Below are 20,594 nucleotides of genomic sequence, written 5' to 3'. Positions count from 1 at the left end.
CTCTCTCCCCTCCTCTCTGTAAAATAAATCAATAATTTTTTTTTTTTAAAAGAGGGTCCATATCTCTCCTCCCCACTTGTCACCCCATTCCCGGGGAAGGACCCCCCTCTATAGGCATGCTCCCTCCCCCAGGAAGCACAGACTGTTGGGTTCCTGGAAGCAGAGACAGTGTCCAGTGTCCCCACACCTAGATCAGCGCTGGTGTTGGGTGCACATCTGGGAATGAAGGGGAGTGTCCTCCCTCCCCAAGCAGCTGCTCCCCAGCCCCGGGGACAGCTCAGCAGCCTCCCCTGGAAGGGCTCTATTCCCTGGGCTCTTCCCAGGATTGTAGGTGGTGCTGGGAGCTTCCTCCTTGCCAACCTGAATGGTCCTGGATTCCCAACCCTCTGCGAATAAGGACCCGGGACCACGGCCCACAGGTGCCCGAGCTGGGAGCCACGTAGCCCTGGGGGTGGCCTTTGCAAGTTTTCTCTGGAGCTTACGAGTCTCCCTCTCAGAGGAAGCACCTGCTCAGAAGGCCGTCAGTTAAAACAATAACAGTATTTTGCCTTTTATTTCTTCGTGTGACAGTGTGGGCGTAGTCAACAAGATGAAAAAAAAAAGAGAGAAAGAAATGCAAAATGAACATTAGGCATGATTTATGTCCTTAGATTCCTGTTGTGATCTTTATCAGGGTCCCCCGGGGTATCCTGTGGTGGGGACCTGCGTCTGTATTTGGCCTGACAGTGTTTTTGCATTTATAATCGCTGTCGGTGCGCATTTCCATGCGCTGGCAGTCCACATGGTTTTTCTCTTCTGAAATGGGGCCCTTTAACTTTCATCTCGGCTGTCTCTATAAACAGCAGACAGAGACTACTTCATTTTTCACTGTTGGGTAGCATCATGGATGAACAGTATTATTCAAATGGTCTCCTGTTAGCAAGCATTTAAGTTTTTCTTTTTTTTCTTTTTTTTAAGAAACCTCATACAGTATTGCAATGAACATCATCAGATAAGAGTATGTTTACATGCTGGAGTTGGTCTCCAGGAGAAATTCCTGGCGTTGTAAATGCTGGGTCAAAGAATAGGAAGACGTACAATTAAATCATCCTCTGAAATCACTTCCCAGTGGCTGTGCCGATGCCTACGCCATTCAGTAATCGGTTTATGGTTACAGGCAACATGCTGCTGTGTGTGTTGATGTGCCATGGTTTGTTTCACTATTTTCCCATTATTGAGACTGTGAGCGCCCGTATTTTGGGCTGCCATCTATATATATATATATATATATATAATTTATTTCAGAGAGAGAGAGAGAGAGATAGAAATATCAGTGATGAGAGAGAATCATTGGTTGGCTGCCTCCTGCGTGCCCCACACTGGAGATCAAGCCCGCAACCTGGGCATGTGCCCTCACCGGGAATTGAGCCATGATCTCCTGGTTCATAGGTCCACACTCAACCACTGAGTCACACCAGCCAGGCTAGGCTGCCATTTTTAATCTTTGTCAGTGAGAAGATGACCTTCCTTTTTCAAATTTGCTTATATTTGGGATTTGTACTCTTGAGCTTCACAGTTAAGTAGAAAGAGGCCATATTTCATCACGATTGCTTTCCATACGATGCGGACAAGAAAACCAAGGCCACACTGGTGAGGTGTTTTGCCCAGAATGACACTGTCCATGGCCAAGCCTCTCCGGCCTCCTCCTGCGGAGCCCTTTCCCCTGCGCACGCTCTGCAGAAGGTACTGGCTCAGCCCTCTGGAGCTCTGAAGGTGCAGACAGGCCGGCTGTAGCTCCCTGTGTTGGGGCCTCCTAGTTCCCTTCTTGAGCTCCTGCCGCCCTTGGGACAGGGATGGTGTGGCTGACTGGTCCTGGCGGGGCTGAGCACTGAGCTGGCGATCCACAGACCGACGGTGGAGGACGCATCTGGTTCCATCCTCCTCCTGCGCCTCTGAGTTCTCAGGGCTGTTTCCGCAGGCCTGTTGGCTCGAGTCCGCGCGGTCTGTGGTGAGGAACTGACTGGCACGGAACTGCCTCCTTTGCCAGGGGTTTGGATTGGGTTCCTTGGCTCGGTCACAGGGTCTCCAGCCACTGGAATCTGTCAGCCACACGTCTCTAGGAAATGCAAATTGAGGGCCTCGAAAGACATGCAGGAGGGTTTGTGAGAGGAGAAACATTAGGACGAGCTTTCTCTGCGGGTGCCTGGAAAAAAGTCCTGGGTGTTAGCAACCGAGCAAGTGCTGGGAGACTAGCCTTTCTCAGCCCAGGCAGGCACTGGGAGAGTGACAGCCTGCACAGACATTACTCTGAAGGAGGAGAAGGGATAAGCTGCTGCAAGGTACAGTCTCCAGGGTAGAGCAGTGGCTAGAAGTGCTCCATTGCCAATTCACCGCACATGTACACCTCTAAACCCGAACTCACGTTTTGGATTTCTCAGTCCCTCCCTCCCCCCACATTGGCACCCCACCTAGAGGCCTGGGAGCTAAACTTTCAGATCCTCAATGTGACCTATCTTGTTCTGGTTAGCCCAGGCAGGTAATTCAGACTAGAGTGAGAGGGACTGATAGGAACCATTCTGCAGTATAAATGAAACGCTAGGAAGCCCAGAGCAATCTCTGGTGAATGGAATATGAGGTGTAAATTGTTGAGATGTGGGGGGCCTTTCCCCTTGAGATGTCTGTACCCTAACTGTAAACGAACAGTCGGCAACCTGGCATTTCTTTGTTTATGTTGGACTCTTTTGGTCAACTCAAAATACTGTGAGTCTTTCCTGGAATCCAAGCAGATGGCAGTGTCCCTAAGGGACACCGTTTCTCTCTGGAAGCCCTTTCCTTCACGCAATCACACGAACTTCCATCCTCCCCCTGCAGGTTCTGACGAGGAGTACATTTACATGAACAAAGTGACAGTCCACAAGCCACAGGATGCCGAGTCCCAAGACAAAGGTATGGGGCTGGGGCTGCCCACGGCCTGGCCAGCTCCCGGGAGCCGGGAAGGTGTGAGCCTTGGTCCCGTCCCAGCTCTCCGCCCTCCCAGCCAGCACCACAGACGGGCCCCGGGGAGATATTTTGGAGAGTCACATTTTGGTTGGTGTATTTTGGGTTGATGTATTTTGAGAGGCTGCACCGGGCCACCTCCTTGCCTCTTAAAGGTCTCGCGTCCCCCTTGTGGTTAAGGAACCCGTTCCTGAAACCTCTCAGCTCTTCCCAGCACTGTCCCAGGAATAGGAAGTTATAATTCAGACGCTTTCGGAAGGCAGCTGTGGATGGTGCTGACCCCGCAGTTCCGGCTTTATGTCCTTTGATAGAAGTCTGGATTTTATGTGTGTGTCGGGGAGGGGTGGGAAATTTTGATGTCAGCAACTGCCTTAATATTAAAGGCTTTTCCCCCAGGTGTTCTCTTGGGCAGGAAGGACACAGGATGTCTTCTGGGCTGTCTTATCTCTGCCCGGGTCTCCTCCCTACTTTCCTTTGAAAACCTAGGGAGTAGAACTGGCAGAGCCCAGGGAGATCGGAGGGTTGTAGGCTGCCTCGTGGTAGGCAGGGGAGGGTTACAAGCCCGTTTCCCAGCTCCTGTTTCCCAGAGCTCAGAGAGAGGCAGACACACAGCACCCAGAACCCTCCATCCTGTTCAGATCTTGGCTTCAAACATTAGCCACCGAAGCCCCGACGTCAGGTCTGCCTGTGCCTGTCTGCCCTGGCTGCCTGGGCCGCCGGCCAAAGTGGTCAGACCTTGAAGAGCCGTGGGAGCCTTTCCCTCCAAAGCACGGGGGGGCAGGGGTATTGGTGGTCAGGTTCTTCAGTGTGGCGCTTCCACCTCCTGCCCCGTGGCGAGGCCTGGGCTCAGCAGCACCCACCGGCAAGGACCCAGGGCCGCTGGCCTTCCCGCTAAACTGGGGGAAGGAAAGAGCCCTAATCACAGGGTCGGAGCCGAGCGTGGCTTAATATAGCGACCACAGGGCAGCTCCCCTGGGCACTGGGGCTCTGTGGCGAGGCCGTTTTTGACACGGGGCGGGTGGAGGCGGGCTTGCGGAGCCTGCCAGACCCCAAACCAGCTCCTCCTGAGGCATCTGTGGCGGGGTTCACCGCTGTGCCCTATTCCTGGAGGGAAAACGGCCTTGGGCCCAGCCCCTGGGTAATTAACACCTGCCCAAATAGCACCCGCGGGCACATGTGAGCAGGCGTTCCTGGGTAATGAGGGCCTGTGGGGAGGCTGGAGGCTGGCACCCCTCACCGGAGCTTCTGCTTGCTGCCCGCAGCGCCCGAGGAGCAGAGCCCGCTGGCCAACGGGGAGCCCCGCCAGCACACCACGGCCCCGCAGAAGAGTCTCCCGGACCTCCCGCCCCCCAAGACCGTAAGTGTGGGCCCGAGACCCCTGATTTCCCTGCCTTGGGCCCCATGAACCTCCAGTAGTTTTCACAGGTGTCCCTCCATCCAAGGTCTGGCCTTTTCTGCATATCTACTGTGTGTCAGGCGCTGGGAGAGGCAGGGCCGCAGTAAGCCTGCCTGCAGGGGACGTCATTTACTCAGGACCACAGTCCTGGGGTGCTCAGGGCGATGGAAGGGGGAGATGAGGGAGAGCCCCTTTAGCAAGCGCCACCGTGTGTCCGAGGCCACGTCAGGCTCTTGACCCAGCGCCACGTGGAGCCACGTCCAGCTGTGGCTGCCAGCTCAGGCCGCCGGACGCTTTTAGAATGGCGCGTCACGTCACGTCACGCTGCGCATCCTGCTTGGAGTCAGCCAGTAGCTCTCACTGAACTTAGGGAAAACATCCACATTTCCTAGCACGACCCCAGGGCCTGCCCAGCGCTGCCCAGCTGCACTCCCAGGTTCTGCACATGTGCTGTCACTGGGACTGTGCCACGTGGTCGATCCTGCCTCAGGGACGTGGCACCTCCTCGCCTGGCTCTTCGATGGCGGCTGCCTCCTCACCTCAGACATTCTCAGACCGACTTCCGCTGGCCTGCTGACCTCGGGCATCCCACAACCGTCCCGCCCCAGCTACTGTCTGTCCCACTGTCCACTTACCGCCTCCTCGGCACTGCCACCTTAAAATGTGCTTCTCCTGCTAGATACAAGCTCCTGGCACAGGGCCTGTGTCCTGCTCAGTCGTTTCATGTCCCGTGTCTGCACACAGTGAGCCACACACATTGGATGGATGGTGGATGGATGGATGGATGGATGGAAGGAAGGATGATGGGTGATGGGTGATGGGTGGATTTATGGAACCATAGGCCTGGGTTCAGGCCCCAGCTCAGCCAGGGACTAGCGCTTTGACCTTGAGCAAGTTATAAGGTCTCTGGCGCTTATTTCCTGGTGTTGAAATGAACAGAACGTGGACACCTCTCTTCATGAGGTTGTCTTCCTCCGCGGCCTGAGGTGGTGCGGCATCCTGCGTTAGAATCTGGGGAGGGACGTGGTAGTGCTGACACTTCATGGCTGAGGAGCGGGGAACCAGCAGGTGTCTGCGGCCTGGATGTCACACGGCCTCCACGTGGCAGAGCCGAAGCTCAGAAGAAGCGGGGCTCTTTCCTCTGGAGGGTCTGGCTGGGGAGGCTTCCCCAGGGATGAGGGGAGACGATGCCCATGGAGCAGGGGTTCCGGGAGGTCAGCACCAGCAGGAAGCTGTGCGACGCCATGGACATGGAGCTATAAACCAGTCGGACCCTGGCCCGGAGGCTCTGGCGCGGACTTTAGCTCTTCCTCCTGTCGCCTGGGGCTCTGGGGTAGGGGTGTCGAACTCAATCAGAGAAGGGGCCAAAATCTAAAATCCAGCCTAAATCGCGGGCCGAATGGTTTACTGAACAGTCATAAACTGTCATTGTGATGGAAACGCAGCGGAGTGCAGTGATGGCAGCGCGGTGCGGGCCACATTGCAAGGCCTGGCGGGACGGATTTGGCCCGAGGGCCTTGTGTTTGACACCTGTGCTCTGGGGTGTGAGAGGCAGGGCCCGGGAGCCAGGCAGGGCCGCAGGGGCCCGGGGGAGGCTCTGTCGGTGCCGGAGAGAAACGTGGCTTCGGGGTCGGGGCGATACCGCCACACAAGAAGAACGCCGTCGGTGGCCCTCGGACGGCGGGAACGGCTCCAGCGGACACGCTCCCGGCCCCGGGGAGACGTCCAGCGGGCAGCTGGCCCACGGTCCTCCCTCCTCGTGGAATTTCTCTGCTGAGAAGGACAAGGGGTGCTGGTCTCCCCCAGGTCTGTCCTGGGCCCCCACCCCACCCCCGGGAGCTGCTGGGTGTCCCGTGAGAAAGGGGGTGACCAGCGGAGTCGGGGTGCTTACCCCGCCCTGCACTCACGCACACGCACACGCCTGCTCTCCCTCAGGCTGCCTCTCTGTCAGGTCTGGCTCAAGGAGCCATAACTCTTACTCTGAGGCCCCCAGAGGAATGGCGTCAGGGCAGAGTGGGGAGCAGCTGTGGCTCTGAGGGAGGAGGAGAAGGAGGGGGCGGGGAAGGACAAATAGAAGAAGGAAGGGGTTAGAGGTGAAGGAGGAGGAGAGGGGGGAGGAGTAAGGGAAGGAGGAGGAGGACAAATAGAAGAAGGAAGGGGTTAGAGGTGAAGGAGGAGGAGAGGAGGAAAGAGGAGAAAGAAGGGGGAGGAGGGGGGGGGAGGACTTGAGCAGCAGCAGTAGTTTGGGAGCATGAGCTTGGAGTGACCCCGGACCCCTCTTCTTCAGACAGAGAAAGCCTCGCCCTTCCCACCCTGACCCCAAGGCCTCAGGGAGCCGCGGTGGCTTGTCCGGCCCAGGCTTGCAAGTGGCTGTGGTAGAAGCTGGAGTCTGCCCGGGCTTTGGGGTGCCCCGTGCCTGTGGCCGGGCCAGGAGGATGGCCTCTGTCCCGGGCTCAGGATGTCCTGATTCTCTCTCCGGCGGCCGGTTCCCCCTCCATTCCCCATCCCAGAGTCAGTGCACAGCAGACCCGGGACAGAGGCGATGGAACGGTCAACCAGGGTCCAGAGCAACCTCGTGGGTGTGGCCGGTGACTCAGGCCGCTGTGGCACTTCAGGCCACCGGCTGCACCGCCAGGGGCTGTGGTTGCTGCGGGAGAAGCAGATGTGCGCTGACACCTCCACCCACCTCCCTCCCGAGGCCCGAACTCGCATCCCTTGGTTTTAAGTGAGCTGCTCTGGGTGGGCGGCAACTGTGTAATGGTCATCACCGCCACCAGCCTAGGAGCTGGGCCTGGCCGGTGCACCAGACCTCCCCCTGTCCCCCGCCCCGAACCTCCCCCCCATGCTCTCTGGGGCAGGTTGCTCGGAAGTGCAGGGCCACCCCAGGCCATCCGGGCCATCCCAGGCCATCAGCATCAGCCATGATCTCTATCAGAATTGGCCAAATCCACAGCCGCCCGCTTTTCCGTCATACGTTTTCCCGGAGCGCAGCCACCCTCACTGAGCTTGACATCCTCTGTGGGTGCTCTGGCACCGCATCAGCTGGCTTGGCGGGCTGAGATCAGAGACCTGCAAACCCCGGAAGTGCTTCCTGTTTGGCTCGTTACCGAAAAAGTCTGCGACCTCTGGCAAATGCTGCGGAGCCCGGTGGCCTTCCTGTGACCCACATCTCTTCTGCATCTTCACTCCATGTTCGTGATCTTCATGATGATGATGATGATGATGAAGAATAGTTCTTTATCCCTAACCCCAGGACACTAGGCTCTCTTGCTCCTTTGCCCTCTGATGGGGGCCATCGTGTCAGTGCAATGAGGTGGCTCTCTTTCCAGTTGTGTGTGCTCCACCCCAATGCCGCATACGAACCTCGGGGTTGTTTTTGAGACGCAGCTCCAAGGTCCTGTCCCCCGGGCATCCTTCCTTGGTCCTAAATGTTCCCCCCACCCTCCTGGTTCCCACCAAACCCGGACCTTGTCTGTTACAGCACTGTTCACGATGCACTTGATCCAGAACTGTGAACGCTCCCTGTCTAGTTAGGTCTGTCTTGAGCACAGCAGTGTGTCCTGCGCAGCTAATATGCGGAAGCCATCCGGTATGTGCTGAATGAGGGATTGAACGTGTTATGGTAAAAGTTTCTAAGTCCTTAGGAACCTGGTCATTTTCCTCCATGGACCTGTGATTAGTCCTTGTCTTATTTTTGGTTTTTAATGTTTTTATTGACTTTGGAGAGAGAGAGAGAGAGAGAGAGAGAGAGAGAGAGAGACACATCAATGATGAGAGAGAATCATGGACAGGCTGCCTCCTGCACACCCCCACACTGGGGATGGAGCTTGCAACCCAGGCATGTGCCCTGACCGGGAATCGAACTGGCTACCTCCTGGTTCGTAGGTCAATGTTCAACCACAAGCAACACTGGCCAGGCAGACCTTGTCTTTTTTGAAAGTATATCCTATTAGCTACCACAACAGCCTGACATCTTCTGGTCTTTGCGAATCGGGTGGCACGTGTGCAAGGATAGTTGGTGTGTGTGGTGGGGGTCTGAGCCTCACCTTGAGGAGGAAGAGCTGGTCTCGGCAGGGTAAAGCAATGTGCCCACAGCCCTCACCGGAGGCAGTGCTGGGGTCCCGGCAGTCCGAGGCCTCCCTCCCAACTTGCTTGACATCCAACTGACCATTTTCTCTTCTGGGCTCCCCCTCTTTCCACCCAAAGGGTTAATTCTGCGTTGTTGCCAGAGTATCGTACCTGAAAAATGTTTTATTTGTTCATCCCACAGATTCCAGAACGGAAACAGCCCTCCATCCCAAAGATCGAGTCTCCAGAGGGTTACTATGAAGAGGCTGAGCCATACGACGTGTCCCTCAATGGTACGTCCCGGGGCCGGGGCCCGGGCTGGGACATGGGTGGGCGTAAATCGCTTCCTGCACAGATGGGTGCTGGCAGCGAGGACACCCGGGCTGCTCTTACCAGCGGGCATGGCTGAAGCTGAGAATTGGCCAGACATTGAGCCTCTGCTCAGGTGGGGAGCTGAGACCTGCAGCAGACCCCGCCGCCTGCCAGGAGGGTCAGGATGGCCCACAGCGAGCTGGTGCAGGGGCCCGGCACTTTGGGTGTTCTCACATGGCTGTGCCGGGTTCCAGCACAGAAATGTGTTGGAAGAGAGGCGTGTTGGGAGTCAGGAAGTCACAGCCTGTAGGTTCTCCGTCTCTTGGTGTAGGAATTCTTTAAAAAAAAAAAAAAAAAAAATATATATATATATATATATCTATATATATATATATATATATATATATATATATAAATTTCAGAAAGGAAGGGACGGGGAGAGACAGAAACATCAGTGATGAGAAAGAATCCTCGATCGGCTGCCTCCTGCACGCCCCCCACTGGGGATCGAGCCTGCCACCCGGGCATGGGCCCTGGCCAGGAATCGAACCGTGCCCTCCAGGTTCATAGGTGGACACTCAACCACTGAGCCACGCCGGCCGGGCCATGTAGGAGTTCTTGAACACAGGCCCCGAGGTTCCAGAAGGAAGAGAGGGTTGTGGCCTTCTCTTCCGGGCAGCTGGACTCGGGTCCTCTCACTGTCTCCTTCGTACTCCCTTCCCTTGTGAGCGACAGCCTTTGAGAGCATAAAGCAGTTTGCAGGTGTCAGAAAAGAGGGCCCTGGTTGTGGGAATGGACTGCAGGGGGCGCTGTTGGCCCCACAGAGAAGGGCCTGGGATGAGACTGGCAGGCCCTCGGAGCTGGGCCGGAGGCTCTGTCTTCACGCTCCCCCGCTGCCCTCGGCCCAGGCACTGTGTGCTTGGTCTGAAGTTCTTTTCCTCTGAGAGGCCGGCATGGTGGGCAGACCCTCTGAGCATGTGAGATTCTTTGGAGCCACGGGCCGAGCTGTGATTTCAGCCCCAAGCTGTGGGCGTGTGGCTCCCGTCGGGCTGCATCTGGGAGGAGGAGGAGGAGGAGGAGGAGGAGGAGGAGGAGGAGGAGGAGGAGGAGGAGGAGGAGGAGGGGGAAGTGACTCACCGCGGTGGGCACCTCACCTCCGTGGTGTCTGAAGCCTGGGGTGCTCTCCTGGGTGTGGCCCCTGCCGGCCGGGGCCTGCCTCCCAACGCCCAGGGGCCTGTCTGCGGCGCAGACACTGCATCTCCACACAGACAAGTGGTCAGAGGATCTGAGTTTCTTGGTGTCTGTCTCTGGGCGATGAGTTCATATTGGTTTTAGCAAAGCGGGGGGCTGGGGGAGGGGTAGTCATCCCACGGGCAGCGGGAGGGTTGGGAAGAGGCCAGCTTGCCTTCCTCTCCTGCCAGGACAAGGGCCGAGGGCGACGTGGGCAGAACTGGCCTCTCTTGCCTGGCAGAGGGGGTGCCCCCTGGGACATACCCAGCCTGCTGTCGGTTCCTGGCCGCGGTCCCCACACCCGTGTGAGCGGTGGACACGCAGGTCACAGCAGGGAGAAGGGCCAGGACCTTGGCCCTCCGCTCTAGTTCAGTGGTCCTCAACCTTTCTGATGCCGCGACCCTTGAATACAGCTCCTCATGTGGTGGTGACCCCCAACCATAAAATTATTTTCATTGCTACGTCCTAACTGTAACCTGTGTTTTCCGATGGTCTTAGGTGACCCTAGCGGTTCTCACCCTGTGGGTTGAGGCAGGTTGAGAGCCCAAGACCGTCAGAAAACACAGGTATTTACATTATGATTCATTAACAGTAGCAAAATGTCAGTTATGAAGTAGCAAATAATGTTATGGTTGGGGGTCACCACCACACGGGGAACTGTATCAAAGGGTCGCCGTGTTAGGAAGATTGAGAACCACGGCTCTAGTTCATTGGCCAACAGCGAGAGATGTCGCTGACTTCCTGCAAAGACCAGTGTGTCCGGCTCTCTCAGCGCTGTCCCCACCCTGCCCCCCGGGGTCAGCTTCCCCTCTCCCAGCAACACTTCCTTTCATGCCGGTGGCCCGTGCAGGGGACAGTCCTGTCTGTCCTGCTTGCCCGAGACACCCGCCCCATTACTGACGCTGCCTCCTGGTGGGGTAAGAACAGCTGCTGTAACACGGCACCCCCTTTCGCTAACACAGCACCGATCTGCTCTTGCCCACGGACAGGTCAGTGTGGCATCGCCGGTCGGCAGGCAGGTGGTGTGGGCTCCCCGGCTCCTTCCAGGGTGGGCTCGGCCGCCTCTGAGGCCACAGCGTCCTCTGCAGAGAGAGCGTGGGAAACCCCAGTGCGCCTCCCAGCTTCTGCCCACGCCCCACACCAGTGACAAGCCACCTGTGGATGTGAGGGGCTGGGAAATGAAGTCCGTGGCCGGGCAGGGAGCCACAGAGCCTCACCCGGGTCTCTCTCAGTGTTTGCACACGGTCTGTCCTTCTCTTCACCTTGTCTCTCTCCATCTCGCCCTTGACTGTGCTTCTGGCCATCACACAGGTCATTGCGGCAGAGTCCCCTCCACCGGAGTCCCCAGGTGGGCGCGGGTGCCCGAAGGAGTCATTTACGCCACCATCACCTTGGGTACTGCTTGTCCCCAGAGCTGGGATGCCAGCGACCCCATGCCTGCTGCCTGGCGCTCAGAGGCGGGGTGCATGCCCCTGGCCTGGCCCCTGCTCTGTCCCTGTCCTCCCGCGTGGGTCCTGCATGCCAGGTGCCACCCTTCCACAGACCCCTGTCTGTGGCATCGTCCGTGTGGCCGGGGGACTCGGCGATTCTTGGTTGTTCTGCCCTCTCCCCACGGACAGGTTACAGGGACAGTGGGGGCAGCCAGCATGAACGGGGATGGGGTTATCTGATCATCCTGCCTGCCGCCTGGTCACCCAAATAATTCCCCCGGGGGACCCTGGAAGCTAAAATAGCCTGTGTTTATGGTGGGCTGGGATGGCCCTTAAGGGCAGTGGTCGGCAAACCGCGGCTCGAGAGCCACATGTGGCTCTTGGGCCCCTTGAGGGTGGCTCGGCATTAGAACCACTTCTTTAAAATAGACTCGCCCAGGCCGAAAACTGACTTCTGCGCGTGGGCCACGAAGTTTCAATCAGTCGCACTGTACCTGAGCACCCACACATGGTATTTTGTGGAAGAGCCATGCTCAAGAGGCCAAAGAGCCGTATGTGGCTCTCGAGCCACGGTCTGCCGACCACTGGCCTAGGTTAAGAGGAAATAAAAGAATACATTCGCCCTAAACTTCCTCCGAGCTGCTCCAGGGAGCTGGAGGTACAAATGATACATTTTTTTCTCAATTCGCTTCCCTGTCCCTCCCCCCCCCGCCCCCATCCCCAAAGGTGGACGGACAGGTGGTAGATTTCTCCCTGGAACATGTGGGGGGCAGCCCCCCAAAACACAGAACAGCCGGGGAACTCGGCCAGTTTCTTCACACTGAACTCCGCAGCCCCCCGCCTGGGTTCTTGTGACCGCGGGAGTGTCCAGTGACCTCACGGGGTTCTTCTTACATCACTTATGGCAACGCTGACAAGGAGGGCTTTTTCAAAACACACCCCCCCTCCTCCTACCAGCAGGTCCAGCCAACTGATGGCAACTGTGAATCCCCCGTTGCCATCAGTGCTGACCTGTTTGCACGTACACTGTGAGCGTGCTTTCTCCTGCTGTCGCAGTCCCCGAGTTTATCAAGTTGCAGAACAGCCTGTCGTTTTCATCGACTGCACGTGCACGCATGCTCCTAAGTGGGTGAAATCAGACTTCCCCTTCTCCTCCTGACTGTGAAATGGCTTGAATGGATATCTTAATGCATGTAACCTCCCACCTTCCTTCCTTTAAAAAAAAACAAACATAAAACAACTAGCTTCCTATAGGATGAGCTCCCAGGACCGGGAATTCTGGGTCAGAGGGTGTGGGTGTTTTTATGGCTCTTGAAACAACAGGCTGACAGGCTGTCCTCTGAGAGGCTTGGGTTGATGGACGTTTCCACTGGCCAGAGACGAGGTTAGGGTCCCCCACCGACCCTGTTTTCAATCCTTACTGTTAACAGGTGTAAAACCACGAACTGTGCAGCATCTGTGTTAGGCCACGGAGGGGAGCAGTACCACGCTGCTTTTATTTTTTATTTTTAAATATATTTTATTGATTTTTTTTACAGAGAGGAAGGGAGAGTTGGAGAGATGAGAGTTAGAAACATCAGTGAGAGAGAAACATCAACCAGCTGCCTCTTGCACAACCCCCACCGGGGATGTGCCTGCAACCAAGGTCCATGCCCTTGACCGGAATCAAACCTGGGACCCTTCAGTCCGTAGGCCTATCCATGGAGCCAAACTGGTTTCGGCTACCACATTGCTTTTAAAGAAGACTGATAGGAAAATACTTAGAGTGTTATTTTTTAGAAAGAGTAACATAACCAAAAGCACATGTTCATGGGTATTGTGGCCAGAATAACGATGGTATGGCGGTGGGCTCATTCAGTTTCCTCTAATAAAATTTAAATGCGGTCTGTGTTCTTGGTGTGCAGGAGCCTGGCTGTGCAGATAATAGGGGGGTTCCTGGGGGATGGGAGACGAGGGGCCCACGAGGTGTCTCTCATGGGAAGGAGGCTCCCCCATCCTGACTCAAGGACACAGAGCATGTCTGTAGCCGTCACGGGGAAGGAAAGGAGTCGAGGGGCCCGCTTCTGTTAGAGCTGCTCGGCAGTGGAAGCAATTGTAAGGTAGTGAGCTCCCTGTCCACTGGGGAATTCAAGCAGAGGCTGGAGCAGCGTCAGGGTTGCAATAGGATTCCCGTGGTGAGCTAGGGACTGGGCCAGGGATCCTGGTGGTCTCCGTGTTTTGTTTTTTGTTTTGTTTTTTTTTGGGGGGGGTGTTCCTGATTGATTTATTTACTTCACCTAGCTTTCGTTGGCCTAGAATAGCACAGCGAGCGAGGCTGGGAGAAGAGAGCGAATTTTGCAGAGTGTGGGGGCAGCAGCGGAGGGGTGCGGGGTATGCCTAGGTTTGGGTCCAGTTTGCGTTTGATGGGTTTGGGATCCTCTCGAACAGGAGGAAGATGTGAGGTTGGCTCATTGACGGGGGGGGGGGGGGGTGGGGGGGGTGGATGAGCTGGGATAAGTAGGAGGAGCAATGCTTGTGCCGGGCAGTGTTCAGTGGCAGGGAACGAGAATTCGGTCCATGGAGGGTGAGGATGGGTTTTATTTTTTAAAGGTTATGATTAGGAGGGGGCACTGAGGAATGGCTAGATGGGCCCTTCCCCAGAAAGCATCGCCTGCCACGCTTTATTCTGCCTTTTCTTTCCCCATAAGCCATATCGCCCCCCTGCCCCTGGAATAGAACCAGGGACGGGGCAGGCAGCGGTCAGAGGCTTGCCATGTGCCCGGCTCTTGGCTCCGATGGCGACCCCTCCCTCCCGGGCACTTAGATGACAGAGTGCGGGTCAGGCAGGCCCCCAGCCCACAGATGAAGGGACAGAGGTCCTGAGTGGGGCACTGGCCGTCTCCACAGACAGGGGCCCATCTGAGGGCCGTGCCCCGTCAGGTTTCTCCGGAGTCTGAGATGGCAGGATGCGAGGGGGAAGAGGGAAAGGCTTCTGGCTGTAAGCCATTTGTATATGAGGCCAGAGGCAGCAGCCAAGCCGCTTTGCTCAGTGGGATTGGGACGGGACACCGCTTGGTCTGTGGTTGGCAGCCTCGGGCGGTTGGTTCAAGGGCAGAGGAGCGGCGAGAGGGTTGGGGCCAGTGGCTGCTCCCCCCTGCTGCCTGCTTCCCTCCCTCCTGAACAGACCGGCATGTTTGAGCACCCCCTGCCCTGCCCGGTGGCGGGGACTCGGGGATGTGACCTGGTGGGTGTGCCTTGCAGAGGACGGAGAGGCCGTGAGCAGCTCCTACGAGTCCTACGACGAGGAGGAAGGCAGCAAGGGCAAGTCGGCCCCACACCAGTGGCCCTCCCCGGAGGCCAGCATCGAGCTGATGCGAGACGCCCGCATCTGCGCCTTCCTCTGGCGCAAGAAGTGGCTGGGCCAGTGGGCCAAGCAGCTCTGCGTCATCCGGGACACCAGGCTCCTGGTCAGTGGGCTTGGGTCTCGTTCGGGTCTCTCTCTTTGGGGGTTGGGGGGGGGGGTGTGCTAATACCAGGTGGGTCAGAACCCTTTCTGCCAGATGTTTACCTCTCCCTAACCTGAAATTGCATGTAGAACGTGGCATGCGTGCATGAATGTTTGTTTTTAAAACATATTTTTATTGTTATCAGAGAGGAAGAAGGAGAGAGAAACATCAATGATGAGAGAGAATCGTCGATCGGCTGCCCCCTGCACGCCCCATGTGCCCTGACCGGGAATCAAACTGTGACCTCCTGGTTCATAGGATGAAGTTGAACCACTGGGCCATGCTCTTTTTTTTTTTTTTTTAATTTGGTTTTTATGCTTTATTACTGCCCCCCAAATAATTACACCTGGATCTGATCAGGCTTCTAAGAATGTACTTTTTCTGAACTAGAAGGTCTAACGGTTTCCATCAAACTCTCGAAGGGGGACTAAGATAGACCACCCACATCCCATCCTCCCTCCTCCCCATTTTTCCCAGGGACCTTTTCCGAGGGCCCATCCTTCCTGCCATCCGGGCCTCTGGGGGTTGTGGGTGGGGCCTGCTGCCCTGTCAGAGTGTTCTTCAACATAGACTCGCCCAGGCCGGGGTATTTTGTGGCAGAGCCACACTCACGGGGCCAAAGAGCCGCATGTGGCTTGAGAGCCGCTGTTTGCCGACCACTGCCGGCTAGGGTACCTGGCCCTTCGGCTTTACTGGGCAGAACCCGGGTGTCCGTGCGTCCTGCCATGCCCGGCGGCCCCTTCTCTGCAGACCCCGGCGAGGCCTGGCCCCCTGGCAAGCAGCACCTTGTCTCTCTCCTCCCAGTGCTACAAGTCCTCCAAGGACCACAGCCCGCAGCTGGACGTGAGCCTGCTGGGCAGCAGCGTGGTCCACAAGGAGAAGCAGGTGCGGAAGAAGGAGCACAAGCTGAAGATCACGCCGATGAACGCTGACGTCATCGTGCTGGGCCTGCAGAGCAAGGACCAGGCGGAGCAGTGGCTCAGGGTGAGGGCCCTGCCGGTCTGGCTCTCCGGTGTTTCCCCACCAGGATGGGTGCTGTCCGGGGTAGCGGGTCTGTGACCCAGCTCCCACAGTCCCCTGCGTGCGGAGTGGCCGCCATCCGTCTAAAGGGACGTGGGTCGCAGTCTCGGCTGCGAGGCGGACATCCTTCTGGGCCACCCGGATTGTGCTCTGGTCGAAATCCCCCAGGGAGGCATCGCCAGCCTCCTTAGCAAAGAACCGATGCAGCTGCCATTTGTAGTACGTGCCAGGGGCCGTGCACCCGTAACAGGTTTAACCGCATGGCAGGGGGCCAGGCCATGCTAGTGGCCCCAGGTTGGAATGGAGGTTAGGGCTGAGGGAGGTCACCTGGCAGATTAGTGACAGCATCTGGCTAAAAACCTACAACTCTCTGACCACGATCCTGCGTTCTGCCTGCACTTACCTCGACGTGGCCCCGAATTGCAGCCCCTGTGGGCCAGGTGCTGGGAGTGGGGTGCTTCCGTGTCCTGGGGACATCATGCATCTTCTCCCTCCCCTGGACCCACTCTCTCCTGACCTCGAGGGGCTCCGGCTTCCATCTGTGAGCTCAGGGTGGGCCAGGAGGACTTGGGGGGGCCCGTGCCTCGGCTGAGGGCTGCCTCTCCCTCAGGTCATCCAGGAGGTGAGCGGCCTGCCTTCGGACGGCGCGGCTGAGGGAAACCAGTACTCCCCTGAGGCCCAGCGCCTGAGCGGTCAGAAGGTAAGAACTCCATTCCCTTTATCTCCGTAAAAATCAAAAGGATAAAACGGGAAACTTTGTTTCCACATTCAGCCTAATGAACAAGGCCTGGCTACGGGCTGTGGCTTCAGCGTGGCCGGGAAACTGGCCATGTGGACCGCCCTAAACTACTCTCTTGCTTCACTGGTGAGCAGGTGGGGAGCTCTGCTGGGACAGAGGCGCTCTGCTCACCCCTCCTCAGCAGCTCGGCTTGTCTCTCGAAGCTCTTTCTCCCCGCTGACCCCCCAGCAGAGGTCCGGGCCCTGGAGCTCATGTGCATGGAGCTGCGGAGCTCCCGCTGGAGGGTCAGAGTCGAGGAAGTTGCGCTGGTTGCTGACCAACGGGGAGGCCTCCCCCGGGGGTGACATTGCATGGCCCTGAGTACGTGCAGGAAGGCGCCCCGCAGCCTAGGCGTGCACGGCGCAGGCAGAGGCTGCCTGGGTCTCATCGTGGGGACCCCACCCCTGAACGAGAGGGAAGTCGAGGCCTGGAGCAGGGCGGAGGCACGGGCCCTTCGGAGGGAAGAGCTGTCGGTTGTCTCTCGTTCCTTGGTCATGGACAAGAATTAAAAGTAGGCACAGGTGTTCTTCGAGTTGGGGTGAGAAGTGAGCTCAGTCCCTAAAGACCGCAGAGTCCCCTGGGCCGTGCATCCACCCTGGTCCGGCCCTGAGGCTGGGAGAACCAGGGTTTATTTTGCAGAGTTTGGAGGAAGCGGTTCTAGAAGAAGCTTCATTGGAATGATCTAATGAGCTACTTCCCTTTTTTTCTTCTTTTTAAAAGTATATTTTATTGATTTCAGAGAGGAAGGGAGAAGGAGAGATAGAAGCATCAATGACGAGAATCATTGTTTGGCTGCTGCCTCCTGCACACACACACACACACACACACACACACACACACACACACCACTGGGGATTGAGCCCACAACCTGGGCATGCGCCCTGACTGGGAATTGAACTGTGACCTCCTGCTTCAGCAGTCAACGCTCAACCACTAAGCCATGCCGACCAAGCAAGATGCTTCCCATTCTAACAGCAGCAGCCACACCACTCCTGTAGGGACGGCCTCTAGCTCCCCAGCAGCCCCGGAATGCCTAGTGGGGTGCCATCTCTGTTTTACATGTGTAGTGGGCTCCCAGGGCGCCCCTCCCCTCTCCCCCCCCCCCTCCAGCTGGAGATGCACCAGTGGGATTCAGATCATGCTCTGGCTCGTGCAGGCATGCTGGCTCTCCTCCAGAGCCTGGTGTGTTGGTAGCAGTCAGTTCTCCCCTTTCTCACGCTCCTGGTGGTTCCCAGCTTGACATCAGCTTCAGCTGGGGACACCCACTGTAATGCCACCTACTCCCCCCACCCCAGGGTCACTGTCATGTCAGGGCGAGCAGCCATGTGAACAAGGGACAGTTGCTCTGGGCCGGGACAGGGCATCTCAGGGAGGGAGGGTGAGGGCAGGTAACCCAGAGGGCAGCCCAGCCAGTGCCTCACCAGAGGCCTGGCCTCCAGGGTGACCCCCAGCCGACATCTGAGAGTATTGTTTTCTCTTAAACTGCGGTCTCTGAGGTAACCACGCCCGGACAGGATGCCCACGTGTCTCTCTTCCCTCCCCAGGCAGATATAGCTGAGAAGTACCTGTCCGCCTCGGAGTGTGGGAGCTCTGTGGATGGCCACCCTGAGGTCCCGGAGACCAAAGATGGTACCCATGCTTGCGGCTTTCAGCCCAGGGTGGGGAGGGGGTGGCCCCCAGGCTGTGTGGCTCAACCCTAATGCGCTTTACCGGCTGCTTCCAACACGCCTGCCCTGTATAATCTGCTCGGAAGTACTGCAGCTGACAGATCCGGGGAAAGGCTACATTGAAGTTTCATGACCTGCTGGGGGTAGAATGTTCTCTCATCCTCTTGTGGGTCACCCCGTTCTAAGGGTCTTTGAGCTCACGGCGTCTGCAGATTCCCGGGTGCTGACTCATTCCATGAGAGAAGCTGGGGTGCCCCTCTTGAGTGTGCCGGTCTCCAGCCACCTGGCTCTGGGCTGTGGGCCTTGGTGTGGGGAGCAGGGGTCTGTAGGTGTGCGCATGTGTGCACACACGTGTGCAGGGAGGGGCGGGTGTGGTGGGGAGGGTCTTCTGTTTCTCCTACCTGCTCTAGGGCCTGGGACTCCGCCGTGTGCGATGCTGACGGCTTTCTCTCCCCTCCGGACAGTGAAGAAGAAGTGTTCTGCGGGCCTCAGGCTGAGCAGCCTGATGAACCTGGGCAGGAAGAAGTCCACCTCGCTGGAGCCGGCAGACAGGTCCCTGGAGACAGCCAGTAAGCAGCGCCGCCGCCTCCCGCGCAGCAGGGCTGCCCCACCCCACCCCATCCCCCACCCCCCGCCAGGCTGCAGCCCGTCTCCTGGAAGGCAGTTCAGATGGCAGAGGCAGGGGGTGTAGGTCTCGCTTCAAACGTGTCTTAGGGATGGGCAGCCGCGGCCCAGCTCCTGTCTGTCTGCTCTGCAGGCAGTTCTTCTTCTTATCTAGACAAGACTCTCGCTGCAGTGCTGGGTCTTCTGTAGAAGTGAAGCGTAACGGATTGCTGTCCCCCTAATGGTTTGATCAGTACTTAAGGAGCTGGGCAGGTGCAGTATTAAGGAAAGGGAACCAAGCGGATGGAGGACACAGTCCTGAGAGCTTATAGCTTGAGAGAGAGGACAGCTTTGCCCCCACCCTACATAGCTGCTGGCTGAGCAGCGACCAGGACTCAGGGACAGAAAGAACCTTTCCCGCTCTGGGCAGAGATGAACGGGCAGGAGCTACGTAGGCTCGGAGGTGCCCGGGGTGGGAGCCAAGATGGAGGCGCAGCCTGGTGAGACGCATTCAGGGGCCGGGCCGGCCAGAGCCCATGTTGCTGGGACAGAGGCGTATATGGGAGCCGGTAGACTCTTAGAGGACTCATCTCCACTGCCCGTTCTCAGCCAGCGGAAACAGGTCAGGGGAGAAAGAGAGACCTTTCCCAGAATGTATCTTCAGTGAGCCTCGTGCTGGTGACCCACCCGGGCTCATTGCTGTAGGTCTCCCGGGCCCTGAAGGCCATCCGTGTCCATCTTCGGGCCCGTGTCCCAGCCCCAGGCCCACTTTGTCTGTGTCTGAGGCTGGCCGGGTGGCCGAGGTGGAATGGGGAGGCAGCAGAGGGGCCTCACCTGTGGAGCCTGCCGCATCTCCTGCCAGGGCACCCTGAGGCCTCAGGCCACAGTGTGGGGCCCAGGAGCCTGGTCCCCGTGAGCCATTTTGGGAGATGTGGTGGGGTCACTGCTGGAAGTTGTTCAGCCGCAAAACCTGCCCCTGTCCCCCGTGGCTGGGGAAGGGAGAGAACACAGGCGCTCTCCTCCCCAGGGCTCAGCCTCAGCGCTTGGGCTGGACCTAGTGTGGTCCCAGGTGCAGCTCCCTTCCCTCTGGACACGCCTTTTTCAAAAGCCGGCAGCACTACGCTGCTTGCCTTGAAAGGGACTCGCTGCTAGCATGCAGGAGGGAAGGAGCACACACTGAAGAGACTCCCAGCCTCTGGGAGTTATGAGAGATGCTCAGGCATTGCCTGATGAGTCTTGGAGCTGAGATTCTGGGGGGAAACCCTGGGAGGCCCGGAGGAGGGGGCAGCCACCCCCAGCTTCCCGCAGCCACCGCTGCCTCTCCTGCAGATTACCTGAACGTGTTGGTGAACAGCCAGTGGAAGTCACGCTGGTGCTCCGTGCGGGATAGCCACCTGCACTTCTACCAGGACCGCAACCGCAGCAAGGTGGCCCAGCAGCCCCTGAGCCTCGTGGGCTGCGAGGTGGTCCCGGACCCGAGCCCGGACCACCTGTACTCCTTCCGCATCCTCCACAATGGCGAGGAGCTGGCCAAGCTCGAGGTACTGCTGGCCCCGGGACGGGGTGGGGGTTGGCTCTGTGCTGCAAGCCACGGAGAGCCACGTAGTCCTGGGTGGTTTTGGTTTCCTT

General features: G+C 57.9%; 1 protein-coding gene across 16 annotated transcripts in view; it reads left to right on the top strand.

The window, feature by feature from the left end:
* The window catches only part of AFAP1L2 (actin filament associated protein 1 like 2), a 71,727-nt gene that overhangs the window by 44,701 nt on the left and 6,432 nt on the right, over window positions 1-20,594 (top strand). For 10 of the 16 annotated variants that reach the window (XM_036439115.2, XM_036439117.2, XM_036439116.2 and 7 more), the window contains 10 exons: window positions 2,851-2,925; window positions 4,239-4,333; window positions 8,643-8,733; window positions 11,294-11,377; window positions 14,653-14,858; window positions 15,702-15,881; window positions 16,528-16,617; window positions 18,240-18,324; window positions 18,827-18,931; window positions 20,295-20,506. In XM_036439115.2, coding sequence (XP_036295008.1) covers window positions 2,874-2,925; window positions 4,239-4,333; window positions 8,643-8,733; window positions 11,294-11,377; window positions 14,653-14,858; window positions 15,702-15,881; window positions 16,528-16,617; window positions 18,240-18,324; window positions 18,827-18,931; window positions 20,295-20,506 — 1,200 coding nt within the window. In that variant the 5' untranslated portion in view covers window positions 2,851-2,873. The remainder of the gene's footprint in view (window positions 1-2,850; window positions 2,926-4,238; window positions 4,334-8,642; window positions 8,734-11,293; window positions 11,378-14,652; window positions 14,859-15,701; window positions 15,882-16,527; window positions 16,618-18,239; window positions 18,325-18,826; window positions 18,932-20,294; window positions 20,507-20,594) is intronic. The other 6 variants (XM_036439121.2, XM_036439120.2, XM_036439125.2 and 3 more) reach the window with 3 other exon arrangements.

This window comes from Pipistrellus kuhlii, unplaced genomic scaffold (genome assembly GCF_014108245.1).
Source record: "Pipistrellus kuhlii isolate mPipKuh1 unplaced genomic scaffold, mPipKuh1.p scaffold_m20_p_15, whole genome shotgun sequence".
In the NCBI taxonomy this organism is placed as follows: Eukaryota; Metazoa; Chordata; class Mammalia; order Chiroptera; family Vespertilionidae; genus Pipistrellus; species Pipistrellus kuhlii.
Note: the sequence above shows the minus strand (reverse complement) of the source record. Positions and strands in the feature narration are given on the sequence as shown.